At 38.7% G+C, this 23,861-nt stretch overlaps 1 protein-coding gene across 3 annotated transcripts in view; it reads right to left on the minus strand.

Annotated features, from left to right (window-relative positions):
- Positions 1-2,862: 2,862 nt before the first annotated feature.
- Positions 2,863-23,861, minus strand: part of MAP4K5 (mitogen-activated protein kinase kinase kinase kinase 5) — a 103,459-nt gene continuing 82,460 nt past the window's right edge. For all 3 annotated transcript variants that reach the window (XM_081935069.1, XM_081935068.1, XM_081935070.1), the window contains exons 21-33: positions 22,563-22,604; positions 21,226-21,310; positions 21,044-21,123; positions 19,007-19,067; positions 18,602-18,716; positions 15,231-15,289; positions 13,540-13,643; positions 12,865-13,042; positions 11,631-11,699; positions 9,783-9,875; positions 8,797-8,867; positions 7,683-7,738; positions 2,863-4,688 (exon numbers count right to left, since the gene is read on the minus strand). In XM_081935069.1, the coding sequence (XP_081791195.1) occupies positions 4,601-4,688; positions 7,683-7,738; positions 8,797-8,867; positions 9,783-9,875; positions 11,631-11,699; positions 12,865-13,042; positions 13,540-13,643; positions 15,231-15,289; positions 18,602-18,716; positions 19,007-19,067; positions 21,044-21,123; positions 21,226-21,310; positions 22,563-22,604 (1,101 nt within the window). In that variant the 3' untranslated portion in view covers positions 2,863-4,600. The remainder of the gene's footprint in view (positions 4,689-7,682; positions 7,739-8,796; positions 8,868-9,782; positions 9,876-11,630; positions 11,700-12,864; positions 13,043-13,539; positions 13,644-15,230; positions 15,290-18,601; positions 18,717-19,006; positions 19,068-21,043; positions 21,124-21,225; positions 21,311-22,562; positions 22,605-23,861) is intronic.

Below are 23,861 nucleotides of genomic sequence, written 5' to 3' on the forward strand. Positions count from 1 at the left end.
AAAAAGATAATCTCAAACTTAAAAATTAAAATTAAAACTCAATTTCTTAAAATCTCAAATTTAAAAGATAATCTACTGCCCAAACCCGATCGCACGTATAAAAGCAACGGGAGAAGTCTGCGTTCGTAAGCCTCCCAGTGTATTTTCTGTCTCCACTTTCGCACACATCCATCAACTAACCACAGGGATAAAATCATACAATATAGTTGACTAAACTAGGAACAAGTAGTTTGTGGTTTCAAGTCTCTTGAAAATCGAATGGAAAGCAAAATGAGATTAGGATTTTGGATTGATAGCTTCAAACCTATTAATAAAGAGCTTTGCTATGGAAGGCATGAGACAGTAGTGAATTGACTTTTACCGTCCATTTATCAAGAAACAAGCCAATCATGGCTTAACGTAGATTCCATTGTGAACCCAGCCCATGTAGTTTATCAGCCAGTGTCACATGAACCCAGAAAATTAGGTTGAGTAAACCATGAAACTATTAAGTCTTGCTTGCACTGTGTTAAATAATAGCATGCATGAATGTCTGAATCCCTGCTAACCACAAGTCTGGAACTTCCAGCAAATTTCCTAACTGAATAAGGACTTTGAACACCAGTGGCTGGGTTTAATCATTTTAATCCTGTTTAAAACAGGAATAGGTAATTTGTAGTTCATTTTACTGAATCATCAGGCTACTATAGTCAGCCATAATGGAATGTGTTTTATTTGGCACACTTATGTTTCTTAACATTTTCAGGCTTTTAAAAAAATATGTAGGCTTTATTATTTTATAAATAATTCAAAGCAGCAAATATACCTAATACTCCTTTCTTTTGTTTCCCATCACAATCACCACCTGAGAAAGTGATTGACTTCTGTGAACCCAGCAAATGTCAGCAATCCAAATTCTTTATGGAGAGGATGCTTCATTTTTACTGTCCCTTTAAAGCCCTCATCCTGCAGCCTAGAATCTTCTTGTTTCAAGTATATCTCCAAAACCAAGTTTTAATATTCCAATTTTCCAGGTTGCCCAATTCCACAGTGATACTGGGCAGCTGAGACAAATCAGAGGCTAATTTATGAAAATATTACTGCATCCATGAAAAGAAAGCCATGATGAAATCACATAACATTCTTGTGCAAATGGTGTCATCTCTGTTACTTGTGTGGCGATGTCCTACCCCCTCCAGCCCCTTTATGCCCATGAAAGCAATTCATTTTTGCATGCAAGTATCTGGAGCAATGCAGATACTTCTGGGAAATTAGCTGAACTACTGATCAACATGGCAACCATTGATCTGTCTAGTCTTGCAGTCTTGGTAAAAACAGCCCCAATTTCAGTTCTGTTGAGTACCTTAACCAAATATTAATTGAAAGTAGATTCCCCCTTTTACTTTCCCTCCCTTTACAACCTACTTTCTCTCCAGAGATCACTTGTTACCTCTCAAAGTGGCAGCTTATAAACCTGCCTAACTCTTGCTGCAAACCCTATTTATATGAGGGGTCCTTGGTGCTCTCTGAGCGTGGTTGTTTTCTTGCAGGTTCATTACCCAAAGTAGGTAACAGAGTCAGTGCTAGTAAGGAGTGGGGTTTACTCAGTTTATATTCTAGTCTTAGGGGATGGTCTTAGAAGTTCTTTAGGCTGTTTACTGCTTGTTTGGCAGTTCATTTGCTTGATTGTTGGTCCGATATTAATCTTGGAGTTAATCTATGCTCATCTGGGTGCCAATTGCTGGTGGGGAGTGTTGTTTTTGTTCCCTTTTTAGTTTGTAGATTGTCTCTTTTGCATCATATGTAGATATTGTTTATGTCTATGTGTCTATTGATGGCTAATATGTTGGAGTGCCAGGCTTGTAGAAATTTTGTAGCGTTTTTGGACTTGGCTTGGTCTAAGATGGTCAGTTTCCCAATTGAAACTATGGTTAAGCCTGTCCATATGTTGTGAAATGATGTCTTCCAACCACTAGTTGGTGCTCAAGATGCACTCTGCCAGTCTTCTGTCTGTATGTCCTACATAATGGCTGTTAATGGCAATCACTAATGAATACCCTCATCCATGATGCCTTCATTCACCCATTACACTTACTTTCCAGAGTGTACAATTAGTTACAAAGTAGAATAGAAATCTCTCTTGCCAAAATCTCTCTTGCCAAACACTGGAAGTCTTTAAGAAGATGTTGGATAGCCATTTGTCTGAAACGGTATAGGGTTTCCTGCCTAGGCAGGGGGTTGGACTAGAAGACCTCCAAGGTCCCTTCCAACTCTACTATTGTATTATTATTAATTTCAATATGATAGTTATTGAACAACCCATCTGAATCCTGTTCTCCCTCCTAATGGTTCAGAAAGCATGTATGATTTTATGCTTACTTACCTAAAGAATATTAAAGATTGAAAGAGCTTGGCCTGAGATTAGATTCCTGAGATTCTCAACAAAGCAGAGATTCAAATATAAGCCGATACATGCAACTCATCCTATTACAGATTGGATCTCCCGGGCTCTTCCTGAAATGGGAATTCAGAGCATGTTGTATCCAAAATTGAGAATTTTATCTATGTGGAAAGACATGAACACACACGCACCCCTTAATAAGAGCAGAGATGCTTCTGAGTGAAATTAAGTATAATTGTCTGCTACCCTTCAAATAGAAAATGTGTAGGGCCGAGATACGTTGTACCCACAAGATGGATACTATTTCAAACTGTGAGGGCTCTGCTAGTTGGGAAACAAAATGCATTTCAATCTGTTTTGTGATATAAACAAAAGGAGTTTTTTCTTAGGAGGAAAAATGGGCAACTTATTAAATTAGCTGTCCTTCAAACTCTTTCACACGCACAAAAGCATGTTTGTCCCTTTAATAAAAACAGACATAGTTTAATGGGGATAGTTTAATTGGGAAAACAAAAAAGGAAACAACATGGATGACAGCCTTGAACAAAAGATAATAGAGAAAATAAGATTTCCCAAGGTTTATTAGACAATACTGCTTCTTATATATATATTTATACCACACCACCAAGAAATAAACCTACCACTCAAATGTGCCCAAGTTGAAAGAAATATTTCATTTTTCCTAGGCACTGCATTTTATTCAACTTCATTCTGGCATAGTATAAATAAAATAAGTGTCCATGAACAAATTAAAGCATTTAAAAACTCCTTGAAACATGCAGGGGTATTATGTTTAGAAAGGTTTATCCAGTCCAGGGCATTCTGAATCTCTAGTTTGACATTGGGGCACATTAAGAGGGTTGCTGTGGGAAAAGCTCTTATATATTTCCAATAAGACACACTTTGGGGGCACCCCTCGCAAATGGCTAGTCAACACCTAGAGGGACCCCAGTCTCTCTCAGCCATTGGTGACCAATGCAGGACAAACCTGTGTCACATTTTGACAGCTGAGTCAGGAGCGTGAATGCTTGTAGATCCGGATAAACCTCTGTTCCTCCAACACGCTTATGAGAACTGACATATGGAATGTGGCTTTCCTCCTCAAACGCACAATCACACACACATACACACAGGTACTGCATAACTCGCCCTATATCTATTTTATACTTTTTGCCAATTTTCCAAACTCTTATTGATCCTATCTAAAACTTACCTTGCGTTTCATACATAATTTCAATCGATACCAAATGATCTTTAATGATCAATTCCACAAGCCAAACCCATATGAAAGATTCTTGTACAAAACTGCTTTTATATAGCGAAAAAGGCTTTAAATTTTTTTTTAAATCCTCTCTGTATAAACACCTCCCTTCAACAATGTCCTATATCTAAGAAAAGGTCAAGAAGAACGCTGCTGTTGTTTTTTTACAATTGTTAAAAAAAAAAACACCCCCAAAAACAAACCACCCACCCACCCACAACCAAAAGCTGCGCTGCAACCTTTGTGTGCTGGAAGTTAAAATGCATCACATCACCACCCTAGCAGCAGATTAATAAATAAAAGATTAAATAGTGTTTCTTTACAAATCCATAGAGAACGGCTGCGTTAAAAAATAAAGACACAAACACAACTTCCTGGGAAACTCTGCTGAGGATTTCCCTGACGGGGGGGATGTTTTGGTGGCATATGAGAGAAAACCCACAAAGGCCTCACAGAGGAGAAATTCATTCCCACTGGGTCCTGCCCCACAGGCATCCCCCCTTTCCTTATTTTGCTGTTGACTTCAGCTCCCAGTATCCAAAAGTAGGCATTGTCATAAGATGAAGAAATCAGCAGCCCAAGCCATGAACCTGAGCATGAAGAAATCCTGTCCCAAATCATTTTGACTGTGTTTTGAGATTTTCCAACATTCATGCTTCTGTAGGCCTAACAAATAGAAGGGACTGATGATCTCACAGCTTTTATTAAGCCAACAACATAACCAACCACACAGTGGCAAGGGAGAGAACAGCTGCTTCCCAGCTGCAAGACGCGTGCGACGCTTGGCTCTTGATCCTAAAAACAGGGTCCGTTCAGACACCAATCGGAGAATGTGAAGGCAGAGGAAGAAGAGGGGGGAAAAGGGTGCCACATAATACGTCTTGAACAGGAGATCCATGAAGAGCGGCTTCCTTAGGCAACATATTGCTGGCTCACAGTTCAAGTCAATTCACGGTTGCTTAGTAACTGTTCTCGTGGCCTGCCAAAATGTAGAGATTGCTGTGTGCTGTTGGATTATCTGTCGGCCTGCTTTCCAGCACCACCACCCTATGGAGCAAGCACAAAATGGGTAAGTCAGCAGTTGCTGCAGACATCCTGGATGCTGCTCCTTGAGCATTTCCTATTGGGCTACTTCTAACCCACCAATTGCTTCTCCATGCATCTTGGCACCAGGGTTTCCTTACACAATCATGCATGCACAGTAGATGTACAGATATGATGCAGAAACGTTCCTTTAAGATAGAGCTGGGCATTTTACAGCCCGTAGGCCATATCCGGCCCTTTGGTGGTCCCTGTATGGCTTGTGAGAGGTTAACTGGAAATTAAATAGGGCTTTACTACCAGAAGTACCAATGAGGGGGAAGTTAATTGCCTTGGTGAACCCAGCAGGCTGGCCCATTCTCCCTCTTTGGAAGGCAAGTAGCCTTCCTCAGGCTGTCAGAGACGTGATAAGTGCGTCCCTCCTAAGACCACTGGAGGTAGAATAGGTCGGTTCCTCCTAAGCCACGCAGACCAAACAACTGTATTGCTTTCATTTTGAAGGCAACCGCCATTTTAAATATATGTATGTATGTATGTATGTATGTATGTATGTATGTATGTATGTATGTATGTATGTGTGTTACAACCCCTGGTATGCCTAAATATGGGAGGAAGGTCACTACTCCCTCTTTCTGTCCTTCGGCTCATCACAGAAGACCATGCAGGCAGAAAACCATATTTTTATTTTTAATGTTGCCTTTTTATATTTGTGTTGTATTTGTACTGATAAACACAAATACATACCTATTTTCCTGGCTCAACTGATAAGGAGGCGAGCCTGTGGCTTAGTGGCTAAGACTCCTGCCTAAGATATAATACAGCCCAGGTTCAAATCCCAGTAAGGGTATGGCTAGCTGATGAGAGCTAATTAGCTCGAAATAGATCTATACTAGTCTCCCTTGATTTATTTATCAGTATAAATACCACACACACACACACACACACACACACACCACACACTTTTTTTCTGAGGTTTTCGCGGGTGTTTGTATGTACGTCTTTGGTTGTTCGGGTTTTCTCCCGCGTAGCCGGAAGCACCAGCCTGAAGATGATGAATGAGACTTCATCGAAACGTCGTGAAGATACTTCCAATTCTACGCGGGAGAAAACCCGAACAACCAAAGACGTACATACATACATACATACATACATACATACATACATACATACATACATACATATATATATTTGCGTGCCTATGAGCCTTCACAGCCCTATTGATTCAGACCTCCACAACAGTCCCAGTTTTCCATGTGTCTCCTTGGGAAAATTAATTGCCCACCTCTGCTTTAGAAATGTGGGTGGCAGCCCCTGAAACTACAAGACTTTTAACTTGTGCCTTTTCTCAATATTATAACCCTCCAAGTACTCTCAGAACAGGGTAGATGGAATTGAAGCCCACAGGATCCTCTCAGAATCTAGGATTCTTTAAACAAGAAGCCAACATTACAGTCCCCGAGAGTATCAAGAAGTCTGATACTCAAGAAAATTTGAACACCATACTCCTACATAGTGTTTGGAGATCCTATATTTTCCATATCTATACATTTATTTGGGTGAATGGATGTGGTTTGAGCATCTCTATGCAAATGTAAAATGTACAGGAAACAAAAAGGAAAAATTAAAAACCTTACTGCAGGAAGGTAAGTATAATTTAACAGACAGTGAAATCTGTTCGGATGAAATTTGGAAGGGTTCAAATGGAAATGGACAGACCAAAGGTGAGGAGAACAACATTATATGTGAAGGAAAATCATGTATTAATGGAGAACCAGGATTGAGGGTGCTGAGTAAGAATACAAGGTAGGGGGGGGAAAGCAAAGATATTGTTGTGAGGTTATGCTATAGAGAAGCCAAGGAGAAGATATGGATCATGCCTTCCTGGACCAAATGACAAAACTTTCATGTAAGAGAGGCACAGTAATGAGAGACTTCAACCTTAGGGTCCTTGGTTCTCTCTGACCCTGGTTGTTTTCTTGTAGGTATTTCAAACTAGGTTACATCATCAGTGCTGCGGTAATGAAACATCTGCAAGAAAATCAAGCTCAAGAGAGTACCAAAGATCCTATAGTTCAATTCTGAACTGCAGATATTCTCTTCTATCAGGCTTTAACTGTGGAAAACCATCTTAGCCAAAATTGCAAGGTCCCCAAATTTCCTTTCAGTCTTTGTGACCGCTTTACCTTTCAGGACCCTAAGTAACAAGGAAGAACTTAATTGAAAAAGTAAATATACTGGAGACCTTGTGAAAGTGATCACACTACCTTAGGTTTCAAGATATTTCTGACATGATGATAGTAGCATAGTGTACCTTTGAATTCAGGGGCACCAAATTAAGTGAATTTGGGGGGGGGGAAACCTTAAATAGAAATAATCAGATTGAATAGCAAAAAATATTATACAATCTGAAGAGCGCTTTATGGAAGATAGCCTCTAGTTTTCAAACTACTTCTACAGTGGGTGTATCTTCTCTCCCTTCTAGCTTCATCATCTTGGAATCTTGGTGTTGGCCTTGAAACTGCAGAGTTTGCTGTGTTTATCAGAGCTTTACTTGAAAGTTGCAAGGGCTGAGATTATGTGAAAGGTTTGCGTATCAATCAAAGCAGGGGTGGGTTGCTGCCGGTTTTATTACTGGTTCGCAACCCGCTCGCTTCGCTTGTGCTGTTCAATGTAAATTGTTCTTCACGCATTGCAGAAAAATTTACAGTGAACTGCGCACTCACAGTCACTAAAAACCAAAATGACGGCAGCCCAGCGACAGCAATGGAACAGGTTCAGGGGCGTGGCAGGTCTGGGTCGCTGGTGGTTCTGTGGCCCAGGCCTGAATTCCATGCCTTGGACCTGCAATTGCTTGGTGACCACACATTGGTATAAAAGTGGGGGAAGGCAGTGGAAAAAGAACCCCCTTAAGAAGAACACAGGAAGACAATGATTATTTCTCTAAATGTAGCATTTTCTTTTTAAAGGAGAAAGGACTGCAGGCTGCTCTTCTCAGCTCACCTGTCAGAGCCCAGTAAACGGAACACCCTTGTTTCATCAGAGATCTCCTGGGTAACCTGCACAATACCAAAAAAAAAAAAGAACACAATGTGAGTAACTGGCAGAAGAGCATCTTTGCCCACTTGGAAAAGAACAAACCTAATTCAGATGGCAAGTGATAATTGTTTCAAACGGACCATCAACTTTTAATAATATATGCACCAAGTCATTTTTACATTATGTATTAAAAACCCTAGTAATGCAATTCTTCCTCAGCTCAGAAAAGTCACATTTGTTTATACAGCAGGGGAGATTTTTATATATAGCGTTGCGGATATGGGGCACAACTGTGTTCAGCAGAGGATCAACCTTTTGAGAGTTTCCATTCAATTTAGGAAACTGTCATTCAACTAGATGGACCTCTAGCTAACTTAGCTAGACCAATTTTCAGCCAGAGAAGGATCTCTCCTCTCGTTTAATGTTTTTTCAAATGGAAATTGACAGGGATTAAATCTAGGTCCCCTGAGAAGAAATAGGACATCCTACTATGGTCTTATTCAAAACTGATCCAAGGAAATATACCTATGTTTTTAATCCAATAACAGGTTCTCCCCAAGTTCAACCAGTCTGGGACACAATACAAACATTTGACACTTTAATAGCATTATACCAAATATCTATATAATAAAAATATTATAAGATAGATCAATAGCATTTCCATGCCACAAATTGGGAGAAATTGTCAAATGAGTACCAGTTGGTTAATAACAAAATGGCTGAGCTATGGTATGAATGGAGAATTCCTAGTCAGTTCAACAGACTATTAAGTGCAAAGCAAGCTGTATTAAATCAGGTCCATGAAATGTTGGGTATTCCCATGAGCAAGAGGAAACAATGCCTACTTATCACTACCTAGTAAACTATTCTTTCTCTCTCTCTTTTGTTTTGCATCACAACAGAACACACTCTGTCTAAGGTCGGTCTTTGAGCCAATACAATTATTCAGGTACAGATTAGAAGCAACAAGGGGGATTATGTTGTTCAGGGTTCCTTTTTCTGTGACTGGCACCTTTGCTAACCGAAGGGTAAGGAGGATAGCAAAACAATGTTCAACAACACTCTTGCCCAAACTTACTTCATCAGACTTAAAACTTTTGCCTTGCATCCCATGTTTCCAGAAGGCCAACACACTGTCCTGGAGGCACACTGCAAGAAGAAACACAATGTAAGACTGACTGATTAGGAATGTTTGGAGATGAGCTTTCTGAGCAAAGGGAAGCAAATCCAAGGGATACCATTTCATTAGCCAGACTGCATTGTGTCCCTACCATATGTGAGAGATCCAAATGAAAGGTAGACCTATGGAAACAGATCTGTGGAATGAGTGAATCTTGGGTAACACTTCCAAAGCCGGGAAGATCAAACTGTGTTAAATTTCCACTGGCTGATGATTAATCAACATAGAACAAACACCCCATTTTCCCTGTTGAGACTCATTTTTCATTTGTCCCTGCTAAAGGACAATTCTCAAGGACAGTAAAAAATGGAGCACAGGAAGTGATGTGTATATATTATCATATATCTGCCTTCAATCAATGAGAATTTATGATTCCAAATGAGAATTTATGATTCCAAATTCCACACCTTGAAATATCAGAGGGATCTTAAAGGTTAGTCAGAGGGAATATTCCCACTGTAAAAATTGCAGCATTAAAGACTGACCCTTGGTTAAAAGGCCCAAGTGTTTGAGGATATAGAGGGCTTCCTTAATGCTTTCTTTGCTTGTTTGAATCTTATAACTGTTTATCATCTATCAGTAAAGTTGTCCCAACTGACATTCTATCTGCAAAACCTCTAAATAACATCTACAGACTGCCCCGCATTAAATAACTTTCATTATTTAAAAATTTAGGGAAATGCTTGCTAAATCTTACATAATTTTAGAATTCTGGACTGAGATCTTATGAGATTTCAATTAGGAATGCTGAAATCTGACAAAGTTTGCATAACAATTGGAAATCTTGTGATATTTTAGCCTTTAAAAATGTTTTCAGGGCAACCCACTCGCATATGATATAGTCACGTCAGACACAATAGATGACAGGAAAAGCATTTGCTCACCTACAGATTCAATGCAGAAATCAAAACTTAGTTCTGATGCCAACTTCTTGCTTGATTTCAGCTTACCATGCAAATTCACGATCTTCACAAATCCTTGATTGAAAAAAAGCAAGCAATATAATAGTAATAAAAGAATCTCAGTGCCATATAGGCTCAAAGCCTGCCTTCAAAAGCAAAGGAGAAGAACCTAGAATTTTATTTTACTTTCTGTACTAGGGTTCAGTCAGCCTCACTCAGTTTAAGGTCAAATCAACTGGACAGATTTTTCAAGAGACATGGTTTGAATTTTGCTGATATTAAAAAAATATTTAAATCCACCGTTTTAAGACTGTTGAATTCAATGGAGATTATTTATAGAAACTCTTTAGACTTTTTCCAACTAAATTCAAATGTTATTTTCCCCTCCAATGTTTTCCATAGAGAGAAGCTCATCTATCCCCAGATCAATACACTTATCTATCTTCTCTCTTTCCTCACCAGTAATTTTTCATTCACTTATGAAAATGTTTAATCTTTCTTGAACCAAGGGTCACCATGGGCGCATGAGGGCCAGCATAGGAATTCAAGTAAGCTAGAGGCTGAAGCAAGGCCAGGAAAAAACATAAATCTGATTTTGTAATTAAAAGTAAATTGCACAGATGAAACAGAGATAATAAAATTAATTGCCATGTGCCATATTAAAAAAAACTTTGGAAGCTTCTTGGTAGGTAGTGGGTTGTATAGCTCTGTTTAATTTTGACATAATGATGCTAAAGACACAACTAAGAATGATGGAGACATTGGTGATTAAGACATCTTCAGATTAATAATTTCAGAACAGGTGCAGTTCACTGTATCACAATCTCTTTGTTCTCCTTTCTGTACTTGCTTTCTATTCTTTAAAAATTATAACAGCTACAATACTGTATTAATTTCTGTTGGGGGTCAGAAAAGATTGATCAAATCTTGGGAAATGTAAACTTTTGCTGTAACAATGATTTAGGAGTCACTCCTGTTTCTCACCACTTGGGGGCTTTTGCTGAAGAAATATTCACAACAAAAGTGTCAAGCAATACATTTGGCTTTACACATGTCTATGACTTTTTTACATTGAATAGCAAATGTGGGCACTGGGCCTAGTTAGTATCCAGTCTGCAGGACATCAAATGATGAAAGGTACATTGTGTACCCAATGTAGTACGATAGAGACAATAGAGACTGTCAAAAAGCTTAGTGGTTTGTGCTGTCATTCCAAGATGTCACAAACACTGCCTCAAATTTCTGAGGCTGGAAGGAGGGGTACTGAGGCTAAAAGCAGAGAATTGCACAAATCTATTTCAGCAATTTGAAAATTTGGCCAGAGTGAACAGACTGGGATATTCTATAAAAGCTATAACATAAATAAATCCACATAAATAAATTCAGAAGCCTCGTGAGAAATCTATGTAAGTATCTAATCTATCTAAGTTTCTATCTACTTCCTTGAGCTTGAAGCTATCCTTTTATTAGTCTAATTTACACAGAATGGCTTCTAATGCTAGAAGCAGTGGAGAAGGGAAGATTTCAGTTTTTCTTGAGAGTGAACCTTCCCTATCTGAAGACGGTTTTCAATTAGAAGCATTGGAAAGAGATTTTCTCTGGAGGCCTCCATTTCTAGGATCAGACAAAGCACTAAAAGAAAGGCCTTTTCAATGACAACACCAAAATGCCACATGTCTGATGTCTACTGTGATATTTTTCTGCATCAGATAAAACTGAATGCATTCTTAATAATATCTTCTCTTCCTTTGAGGTACTTATTCCTTCTGTCATATATTATGCCCCATTTCCCATTTTCTTTTAGACAGGGTATGAATCCCATCCACTTACTGTCCAAGCACACAAGAACTGTATCTCTTTCCAGCTGAGTCACGTGGATGGCATCAAGTTGTTGACAACCTTTGGGGGAAATGAGCGATTAGTCTGTATACAAAACCTCAATGCACCAAAAACTTAATACATATTTAACTTTAAGAAGATGTTGGATAGCCATTTGTCTGAAACGGTATAGGGTTTCCTGCCTAGGCAGGGGGTTGGACTAGAAGACCTCCAAGGTCCCTTCCAACTCTACTATTGTGTTGTATTGTGTTGTATATTCAGCTTACTACATTAGAAGCCATTAAAGTTGCTTTGCAATAAAAAAAAGCAGTAAGAAAAAAATAAAGAGATTCAATTTCAGGGAATCTTCAGCTCAGATTATTTTTAGAGCACTATTTTAATCACACACACAGACACACACACACCCGGTCTTCTTACCGATGCTTAGGACTGGGGTAAGGAATTATAAATTGTCTAAAAGTTGTTGGACTAGAAGACCTCCAAGGTCCCTTCCAACTCTACTATTGTATTGTATTGTATTGTATTGTAATCTATATACAAATAGCAATAACACTTAAGACATATATACTGATTCAGTGCTTTACAGCCCTCTCTAAGCAGTTTATAGAGTCAGCATATGGCTCCCAACAATCTGGGTCCTTGTTTTACCGACCTCGGAAGGATGGAAGTTTGGGTCAAGCTTGAGCTGGTAAAACCCAAACTGCCAAATTACAGGCAGTTGGCAGAGGTAGCCTGCAGCACTGCATTCTAACCACTTCACCACCACGGCTCCCATGTATCTGCTCTTCTAAATGTACAGTCCTCCTGCTGATTGATTACCAATATAGGATTATTGTTTATTGAATTGTGGGTTGTACTGTTTTCAGGTTTTATCCTATCTTTATTCCATTTTTGCCTTAGACAAATTGGATTTTAGCAAAAAGAAAGCCGGGTAAACTAGGTATGCACAAAATGTTGCACTGTATCTCTCAGAAAATGCAAAGTTTTGAAGCATTCTAGAATGTTCTAGTTTTCTTCTGCAGAATGCTGACCTAGCCATTCTGAGAGCTGTTCAGCAGTTTTCTAGGTGAAAAATCTTCTGGGACAGGAAGTGTTTTGCGGTAGTCTGGCTCCAAAACAAATATAAAATGTTTCCGAAAACATTCCACATCCGAAAACAGAATATTTTGCAAATACTGAATACAGGCAGTACACAAAATTAAATTAAACATGGTCAGAGACTCACCTGTACCAATTTCTGTAAACCACGAAGAAGCGGAGTTCAAGTTGATTGTCTCAAACTGTACAACCTGATTTGGTTCAGCCCCTTTGCTGATTGCAACACATACCATGGGGTATTCCTGTTCAGGGATCACCAGCATTTCAAATACTTTCAGTGGTGTTGGCAGAGGGAAATCAAAGTGCTGGAGGATGAAGATATTTTTAAAAAATCAAGAATAACTTGTATATTTTAAGATATGCATACTTAGAATGTTATCTATTCATTCCAGCATTACTTGACTTATATCTAAAAAGTAACCTACATACAGTATTAAATTTAAATCCATATACAATATTACAACAAATATATAGAAGCATACAAACTCCATGCACTTTTAAAACATTTCCCTGAACATGTTCTCGAATGAACTTTTATGGACCAGCTTCCCAAAGATTTTTATTTGATAAGCCCTTCTCCTGTTCCGTTTTGATCCCCCAAAAACAAATTGCCAATTTATCCTTGATGTTTTTCAAATTTAAACATAGACCAACAGTTTAAACTGAGCTCAAATACTGCCTTAGATCCAAACTCATTTGAAATCTCAAATTACTTCAAAATTCTAACAGTGCCACTCTACTTTTGGCAGATTCCTTTTAAAAGGTTGCCAAAATACAAGAGAGAGGTGGGGGGCAAGCTTACCTTTATTAACATGAATTTCTGCATTGGTTCATACCATTGAAGCAAAACAATTCCCAACTGCAAAGCTCCACAGAGATATTTATGGCCTGTATATGGGTTTCTTACTAATGAAGGAAAAAGAAAAGAATTGTGAAGTAATCATAATAGATTATTATAATTTGCCCTCTGCTTGAATTCATGTTACGATTTATCACAAACGAATCATTTATCACTATTCTCCTAGGCTTGCAGCACCATCCTAGAAGAGTCATGTGGTGTTGCATTTCCACAGAGATATACTTTTGGTTAACATTATTGATTCAATCAAGATCCCCCGGTCAACATCTACTGCAGTCCCTATGCACTTCAAAGTTTTCAGAACCACCACGCTCAACATAGCCAATTGTGAAGGATTGGGATGGGTACTGTAGTTCAGACATGCGGGAAATGTCTCCTTCTTGCCTCACTGAAAAATAAACCTAAGCATATACAGCTGACTTGGCTGACCCCTTTTTCATTCAATCTTGTTAATGCCACGTACACCGATGGTGAAATATATACTAAAAGTAGGGGTGCTCCCTGAGCTTGGTTGTTTTCTTGCAGACATTTCATTACCCAAACTAGGTAACATCATCAGTGCTAGTCTGCACTAGCATTCATGCTGTTACCTAGTTAGGGTAACCAACCAAGCTTAGAGAGCACCAAGGACTCCTCATTTCAACCATGAACTACAAATATTCTCCTTCATTGGTACACTGAAAGTAAATATGATTCGGCCACCTCATGCTGAAGAATTGTTCAGCATTCATATTTTTCTGGGAAAACAGGAAAGACATTGTGATGTTTTATTGCTGGTCTGCCTGCAGGACAAGAGGGGAAGTGAGGAAGAGTGAGGAAAATCCTCAGGGACGACTCACACCTTGGCCGGCACTTCTTTACCCTCCTACCATCGGGAAGGAGATATAGAAGTACAGCCACCCACACAAACAGGCTAAAGAACAGTTTCTATCCGTGGGCTGTCAGACTCCTGAATGCGAAATAACATCATAACTGCGTAGTACGATGGTCTTGCAGCGTAATGTGTAACATGTCCACACTGGTGCAATAGGACTGGGTGTTTGTTAATATGATTTATTGGGTTAGGGATTTTCTGTCTTCACTGTGAGTTGTATTGTGTTGGGGTGTGTGTGTGTGCACTGAGGGAGCTCAACCAATCTCATTGTACATAAGTTATGCACTGACAAATTATTATTATTATTAAGAAAAATCAGAACAGCTGGCTACAAACTGGCATTCTGAATTGTGTCAGAATTATAATTCCCATTGTCACCACAACTGGTGCATTAAATCATGGAAATCAAAACTTTATGTATATGTTGGACTGCAATGGAAAAGCAACAACTGTGTTTTTAAGAAGTAATACTAAATCTGAAATATATGAACGTCTAGTTATATATAGCCTGAGAAACTTCCCTCTACTATGCGTTAATCTGAGAGATTAAGCCTGAGCAATTTATACTTGCATGGAATCTCAACCTGTTGATTCTAATATTTCTGGTCAGAGCAGTCACACAGGATGGAATTAAGACAATTATAGTCCAACATATGTGAAAGCTATCACTCTCAGAAGGGCATTGTAAGTTGTAGGGTGGTAGAGCTGGAAGATTCCTTGTAAACTGAACTGAGGATATCAACTCAAGGTGAAGACTCACCTATGCAACATTTGTGGCATCCTTTTGTATCTGGGATCTTTGTTGTTAAGGCAAATTTTCTGGGGGGAAAAAAACAGAGCCAACTGTTAAGAACAGGTCAGAGGCCTCATGAAAAAATAATTTTCAACAGATTTTTCTTTAAGCTTTTGATTTAAACCCACAGAATATTAAAACACTGACAGGAATGGACTAACTGTTCTTGATGGCAACTGCATATATTTACAAAATAGAAAAAATATGGAGAAGGACACCGTTATGTCCTAATAACAGCTTTTGTTTTTTTTTGTAGCATTTTAGTGGACTTTCTTAAAATAGAAAGTCTATTCTAAATTCTAAAGAACAGTCTTTTTTCTGTAGGATTTTCTTCCTATGTACACTCCTTTCTTCTATTAACAGAAAAGGAGCTTCAATTTTAATATATAATACTTTGCTTATAGTAATAAAATCTTATGCAAACTAAATTATACAAAGAAGAGAATAGAGATGAGTAAAAAGTGCAAGGAAAAAGAAAAAAAGAGAGAAAAGTAAAAATAAAAAACGTATGTATACATAAAGGATTGACTTCCAAACTTCATCACAAGTAAAAACAAATCTAGTAACTCTTCACACCCTTTAAAGTTACAAACGTTTATCCCGCTCATCTCATATCCTATCTCTTATCTATAAATATATCATAAAGAATAGTATTTTCAGTTTTAGTATTATCAGAAAGTCAATAAAGGCAGTCAAAATAACACATCATAGTTTAACCATGTTTTAAACTTGTTCGGAAGGTCTCTAGTAGCTCAGAAGTAGCAAATGAGTAGTTTTTGAAGGTGATTAGAAAGTGAGTTTTATGAACTTAGTATCCTTTAAGAGGCTCTGTCACGGTTGTAAGCAAGATGGCTGATCCCATTGTCTCCTGGTGCTCAAATGTGTGGAAAACCACTGCCCTGCAGTCTCCTTGCCAGAAGCAACTGTCTGGAATACATGTGGGTACTCTTTCATCCTATCCTTATCCAGAGAGGTTCCAAGGAACCAATCTATTCATCAGTTCCTTGGTCTTTGTCCCAGCTATTTGTTCCACTTTTGCAGAGTTGTTTTCAGTTTAACATTGCCCCCAGAAATTTTAGGAACAATTTTTCCTGAACTCTAATGACTACTAGAAATTCAACACTATATGTATAAAATACACAACAGCAAATCATGGTACAGGAAAACTATATATACTGTTTTAATAGTTAACATTTTCCAGAAATATTAAATTCTAAAGAAATAAACTGCCCACATTTGGCATTTCAGAATATCATTCTTTTTCCTTTCTCAAATATATCTTTAGTCTTCTTTGCTTTCTCAACTTGTCTTTTTCTGAAGTTCCAGATACACAGGGAAAATTTCTCTAAGTGGGTATAATTTCAGTCATAATAAATAATTCCATCTGTTTTGTATCCATTCAATTGGTCACTATTATATTCTTCTTACTGACTTTCACCTAGTGGCAATTCAATTCTAGCAGTCATCAAGAACATAAAACCAATTTCCTTTTCCTTTACCTTAACAATATCCTTTGTGTAACCCAACAAAGATATTAATAGTTTTAATCACATTCTGTAATACCCTTTAACTGTTTTAATCGCTCTTTGCCATAATATTTAACTTTCAACAATGCTTTATCATCTGTGAATATCATCTACTCTGTTATCTTCTGCAGCATCAACACAGTAGAGTCCTTTACTTTATTTAAAGAACTGTATAATTATTTTCTTAAAGTAATTTGACAACAGAGACCCAATGTGGCCTAGCAGTTAAGTTGCTGGTCCAGATTCTGACTCTGGGCCAATGACTTTCCCTCAGCCCAACCTACCTTAAATGATTGCTGTTGTGGGGAACATGCCTCTTTCTACAAGATGCCCTGAGCTCTTGGAAAAATCTTAATTTTTTTTGTATGAGACCTTTGTACTTACTTTGCCAACAATTACATTATTTTATTTTATCAAGTATTGTATACTTTATATACTTAAGAAGATATCATGCCATAGTGCAATGAATCATATAGGTAACTTGATAGAAAAAGTTTCTATTCTATAACCGACAAAGTATAAAAAGAAAAAAATGAGAAGAATAGAAAAAAGCTGAGGAATAAAAAAAAAAAGTTCAATAATGCATACTAGACAATTGTGGTTATTGTTGGGAATGAAAATAAAATATATATTAAGTTATTTTAAAGAGATTCTTTAATTTCTAGTGCTCTGCCTAGCCTCCATCCCAAGATACCAGAAAGCCTCTCAATTCTGATTTAGGATAAAATGAATGAACTGAAAAAAAGAATATGTGAAGGTGTGTGTGTGTGTGTGTGTGTGTGTGTGTGTGTGTGTGTGTGTGAGAGAGAGAGAGAGAGAGAGAGAGAGAGAGAGAGAGAGAGAGAGAGAGAGAGAGAGAGAGAGAGAGAGGTCAAGCTCTATAGAGAAATGCCCCAATGTAAGTGAGACCTATACGAGCAACTTCTATTTTGAAATTAATCCTAAACTTTCCACAATTGTGGACAATTGTCACAAATAAATGTCAATAAAATCTCTAAAAAGGGAAAGCTAAAGCAACAGAATAAACCACTTTACAAGCACATGAGCGGAGGGGGAGGGGAATCTAGCTGATGAAACAGGAGTTACAGAATGCAACTCAGTTAAGGTTTGTTATTCAAATAAAAAGAACTCCCTGAAGGCCTGAAAGGAACCAGTGAGGGCAAGAGGCAACCTTTGGAAGGGTTCAATTGGTGCTACTATCATGACAGTCTGCCTCTTCGACTTGCTTGCCTTGCTTTCAAAAGGAGGAGAAAATTCTTGAAATAAAATCTTAGCAATCCATCAGCTTTTCATGAATTATAGAGTCTTTGGGTCCCACACCATAACATTTATCTTTATAAAAGATCAATATAAAAACATCTTTATGTTTCATTTTCCTGAAATCAATTATTTATTTGTATCCCACTTTTATTATTTTCACATACATCCCAAGGCAGTGAACATATCAAACCCATCTTCCTCCTCCTATTTTCCCACAAACTCTATGAGGTGGGTTGAGCTGAGAGAGAGTGACTGGCCCAAAGACACCCAGATGGCTTTCGTGGCTAAGGCAGAACCTGAACTCACAGCCTCCTGCTTTCTAGCCTAATGTCTTAACCACTAGACCAAACTGGCTCTCTCTATTATAATATTATAGAACGTTACAGATACCCTTCTGTATCTGCAAACCTAGAAGCAGCAAAAACAATTTACTATGAACTTTCACAAGAGGCAACAGCTTATGGAAAATATTGTCACGGTCAGCAATAGCAAGCAAGCCAGATAAATGCCTGGGGCAAAATAGCAAAAACTTGTACCTCAAGATTACCGTACCTTGGTAGTATTTTATCAGGAAATCGGTGGGTCTGAATATGAGCAGCTATTCCTGTTTTTTTGGCTTGTTCAAACAAAGCTATTAGGTTATGGGAGTAGAGCTGGAATGTTTTCCCTATAACACAAGATGATATTTGATCTGTGTCAGACTTACATATCAAACTGATATTGCAAAAATAAATAAACAAACAAATAAAAGGAGAAGGAAAATTATAGAGCAGAAAAGATTACCTTCTAAAAGGATAGCCCCCAAGTATCCATAGGTCCAAGCAAATTGCAGAATGAAAGGAAAAAAATTAAAGAGAGATGATTTTCATAGATTTACCAAAAGTTTAATTCAGTACACTGAAATTTTCCACCCCATCTTTTGAACTTTTTGAGACATTTCTTCAGCAATATACATACCTGAGAGTGACATTAAAGTGTTGTTGATAACATACAGCCATGTGCACCGCCGTGGGAACAACTAAGAAAAAGGAGTAGAAAAAGCTTCAATGGTGAAATTGGGGGAAAAGGCAATTTGATTCTAGAGTTCTTTGAATTCCAGGAAATACAATTCTTAGGCAAACAAAATTATCCTTTAAGGTTACCCAGAATGCAAACACACAAGGAGACCTTCAACTCTCTTCAACCTGATCTAATATCAATACCACTAAGTGGATAATTTGGAGCAGTATTATTTGGAGGTAATCCCTTTATATTCAATGACATTTATTGCTAGATAAATAAAAGCATTTATCAAATATTTGCTCTGTCAATACCATTATCAAGCTTTTCAAAATTCCATGCCACTCACATTTCAATACTTTTCATCTATATGTTTATCTCTATCTACCTCCCTCCAGAAGTTTTAAGATAACTCATAATTCATATTGCAAAATTGAATACCAGGAGCCCCCAAATCAGAGTCTGAAAAAGCAGGAATAAAGGAAAATTGTGGTAGATTAAAAATATTAGGAACAATTGGTAAAGCAATCAAGAGTACTTTCCAATCACACTGCAGGCTACACTGAGTGATACCACTTAGAGAAGAGATGATGCATTTTCCTTAGGAAAACAGATTTAGTTCAATCATATGCAAATCTTTTTCAGGTCTAGAATATTATGGATCTTAAGTGAGGCCACATTCTAAAAAGTGGAGGGATCCAAAAAAAATATGTAACTTTTTGTTTAATTTAATTAGAACTAAATATCAAATTCCATCAAATGCAGTATGACATTGTATAATTACTGCCTATGCATTTCATATATTTTTCCTTTGGTCACAACTAACATCTTTGATCTAATTCAGCAGCAGCCACAAGGAGGGGTGAAATAAGTCAAAATGTCTGCTTGTCCAAACAAAGCCCCATATCTTTTTTATTATTATTGTTGTTATTGTTTGTTTAAATTCATTGGCTACCTTACTCCAGTAGACTCAGGGTGGCATACAAAACCAGGGAAAACATAGAAACAGCTAAAAATATTGAATCACAAGCAGCCCAGACTAAAATAAGTAATACCAAAACAGCAAAACAAAACAGGGGCCACTGAACAAATAAACATCAACCCTGGGCCTGGGACCAGAGCCACATAGGAGCAATCTGAGCCAGGCCACATGCCTATGCAGCCAAGGCCTCTGCCAAAGTGCCTGGCGGATCCTCTGGAAAAATTCCAAGCCCCTACAGGGTCCACCAGTCACCTGGGACAAGCCAGCTGAATTCTATGTGTTGGGTGTGTGTATGAGACACATATAAATATGGGGCGGAGCTTCCATCATGTGCTCTCCTGACCTTTGGGGTTCTCCCTTCGTAGACATGCTAGAAACAATGGCAATTTCTGAATTATCTTTGCTTATGTCACACTTTTTGATTCAGATGACTGCAAAGCTGAAAAAGTATCCCTGACCCTTTGCTGAATAAACAACAGTCTAGAGCAAGGATGTCAAGCTCAAGGCCCAGGGGCAGGATCCGTCCCACAGGATGCTTAGATCTGGTATGTGGGGGCAGCCTGGAAACACAAAGGACCAACCCGTGGTGCCTCTGCCAGCGGAAATGGAACGTACAGCCCTCCCAAGCTCTGTTTTTGCTAGCAGAAGGTTGCAGGAGGTCATCATAGCCAAAAATGGAGCTTGGGAGCCTGTTTTCACTGGCAGAGCGCTAGGGCTACCACAGGCGCCATCGACACAAGTGATGTCAAGCTGGCCATGTCCACCTTGGCCACCCCCCACCCCCCAAGGTCAAATACAATCCTGATGCAGCCCTCAATGAAATTGACTTTGACACCCGTGGTCTAGAGGATAGGAAAAAAAATTTCTTCAATCCAAAACAAATCCCAAACTACCACAGAGAAGTGATACAAAATACCACCCAGCCTTCTTGCCCACATCCATGACATTCTTAATTTCCCACCTGAGAAACAAGCATCACTTTTTACCCGAGTCTCTCCCTCCATCTCACTTACCTGCTCCATGGTTGCTTCATGCAGCTCATTGAGATTCAGCGTGTAAATGCCCTCTTCAGTCCCAAAGATAATATACTGATCTGTAATACAGTGAAAAGACAAACTGACTTAGCCTCACAAGTTGGGAAAAAAATGAAAGTAACAAAGGATCTCAAAATTGCACATATAAATCAACTTTTTACCTTTGGTGTCCGGGTGTATCCATGATGTGGCACAATTGATCTTCAAAGGGCAGCCATCAAATACTTTTGAAAAGCACGCTCCCATCTAGAATAGAATTAGTAAACAAAATGCATCCCAATTTAACAACATGAGAAGTTCCTATTCCTTCCATTTGTCTAGATTGGTATAGGTTTTCCTGCCTGAGCAGGCGGTTGGACTAGAAGACCTCCAAGGTCCCTTCCAACTCTGTTATTCTGTTGTTCTGACCATTATTACTACCTTCAACTGGTATAAACAATGGCCAGTGAATCTTTGAAGTGAGAGAAATAAAAAAAATGGAATGAATCCTGAACTACTGTGTGGAACTTCAAGATCATTTTATATCTAACAATTCCTTTGTAATGGGAGGATGTCTGTTTCTATCTAACACCCCCCCCCAAAAAAAATCCTCTGCAATTTGGAAAGGCACGGAACAATGATGAGGGTTAGTTAGCTGCTATTTTTAAATACTTGTTTCAGTGGCCCCATAAAAGACACGAAAGCTTTATCTATATTAGTTCTAGTTTAAGGAATGGATCGGTTCCATTAACCAGTAAGATCTCACAGTGAGGCCAAAGCAGGGGTGAAATTCATTTTTTTTTTACTACTGGTTCTGTGGGTGTGGCTTGGTGGGTGTGCCTTGGTGGGCATGGCAGGGAAAGGATACTGCAAAAACTCCATTCCCACCCCACTTCAGCGGAAGGATACTGCAAAATCTCCATTCCCACCCCACTCTGGGGCCAGCCAGAGGTGGCATTTGCCAGTTCTCTGAACTACTCAAAATTTCCATTACCAGTTCTCCAGAACCTGCCAGAACCTGCTAGATTTCACCCCTGGGCCAAAGTCTCACAACCTTCACTCTTATGCATGATTCCCAATCACAAAAATGAGCAGAGCAGAGGTGGTAATCAGCAGGTTCTGACCAGTTATGAAGAACCGGTAGCAGAAACTTTGAGTAGTTCGGAGAACCGGTAAATACCACCTCTGACTGGCCCCCACCATCGATTCTCTGCCTCCCGAGCCCCAGCTGATCCGGAGGGAATGGAGATTTTACAGTATCCTTCCCCTGCCACGCCCACCAAACCACGCCCACAGAACCGGTAGTAAAATTTTTTGAATCCCATCACTGGAGCACAAGTGAGGGCATACCCCTTTTTGAAAGATTCCATACACGTTAAAGAGAAGGATGGAGGCTAGGAGCCAAAGGAGGGGAAGAAAACAATTTGTACTGGGTGGGGAAGGGTGTACATAAAACGAAGTTAAAAATTTAACAGCAGAACAATATCAACACACCTTCAATTTAACTGAAAGAACTTACCAGCACTTTTGGCGTTGGTGGAAGTCCATTGATTGCTGGCTTCTGTCAAGAATAATAGCAAAAGGCCAAATTTGAATTCAATCTGAAATATTTCTAACATGCCTTAATAGGCGGAAAAAAATACTGTCAAGAATGAATCAGAGTGTTCTGTCCTTTTATTTATGAGATTGCTTAATAGTTAAATTTGCATGTGTATTAGGATATTCTGCCAAGATAGGCACTCTTAAGGTGCTTTTATGTTTGGTATGTCAACAATGAAAGTGTTTTCTTGGCAGAATTCCTCCTTACAGAGAGATTCTCGTGCTAGGCAAATTGCTTTTATCCTCCGGAAAAGTATCATCTGTGCATGTTTTTGAAGTGTTTAATTTGAGCCTTAGTGAACTGCTGCTTGCTAGAGCATGCTAAATGGAATATTCTTTTAAGCATTTATTTAAAACATTTTCACTAAAGTAAAATATTTGTTAGTAAATGGATTTTTTTTTTTAAAAAATGGCTTCCAGGATTTTTGGAATGTTGAGTTGCAACAATTGGAGAAAGAGAGACGAAGGTGCTATGTAAGCAGAGGAGGGTTCAAGTCGCCCTTAATGCCAAAGCCTCAGTGGGTGGCTTTGTGTCAGCCAATCTCAGCCCCACTTACTTTACAGAGCTGTCGCTGTGGGGATAAAATGAAGGCGAGCCCTATATAAGCTGCCTTCAGTGTTTGGAGAAAAGATAGGTTGAGGAAAGGTAAGAGTTACTATTAAAGCCTGGAATGAGTGGGATGCATTAGTGGAGGAGGAGGAGTTCCACTGCTTCCTTTCCAGGCCTTCAGATTTGTAGCTAGTGCTAAATACCTGGGAAAGAAGAGGCTCACTCGTTGACTTGGACCATCTTCTCAACCCAGAACTTTGCAGCTGAGTTAGAATGACAATTCTCAGAATTCCCATCAGCACAGCCAATAATCTTAACACAAACAATTTCAGGCTGGGAAAGGTTTCTCAAATCTTGTACTATTCTGGAACAGGTGTGTGTGTGTGTGTGTGTGTGTGTGTGTGTGTGTGTACATGCACAGAAGGGAGAGTGCCACAGCAAACAGAGAGTTTTCAAGGATGGAAAAAATAATTCTTCCCTTGCTTGCATTTCAGCCACCTCTTCCCCCATCTGAGTGTGCCCCCCCCCCTTTAGATATTTATCTCCTCACCTTTTATTATTTTTATATATAAGTCACTTGGTGAACATATTTAGTACTCCTACCTCCTCCTATTTTCCTCACAACAACCACCCTAGGTGGAGAATCGGGCTAAGAGAGAGGGACTGGCC

This window comes from Natrix helvetica, assembly GCF_964273705.1.
Source record: "Natrix helvetica genome assembly, chromosome: 1".
Classification (NCBI taxonomy): domain Eukaryota; kingdom Metazoa; phylum Chordata; class Lepidosauria; order Squamata; family Natricidae; genus Natrix; species Natrix helvetica.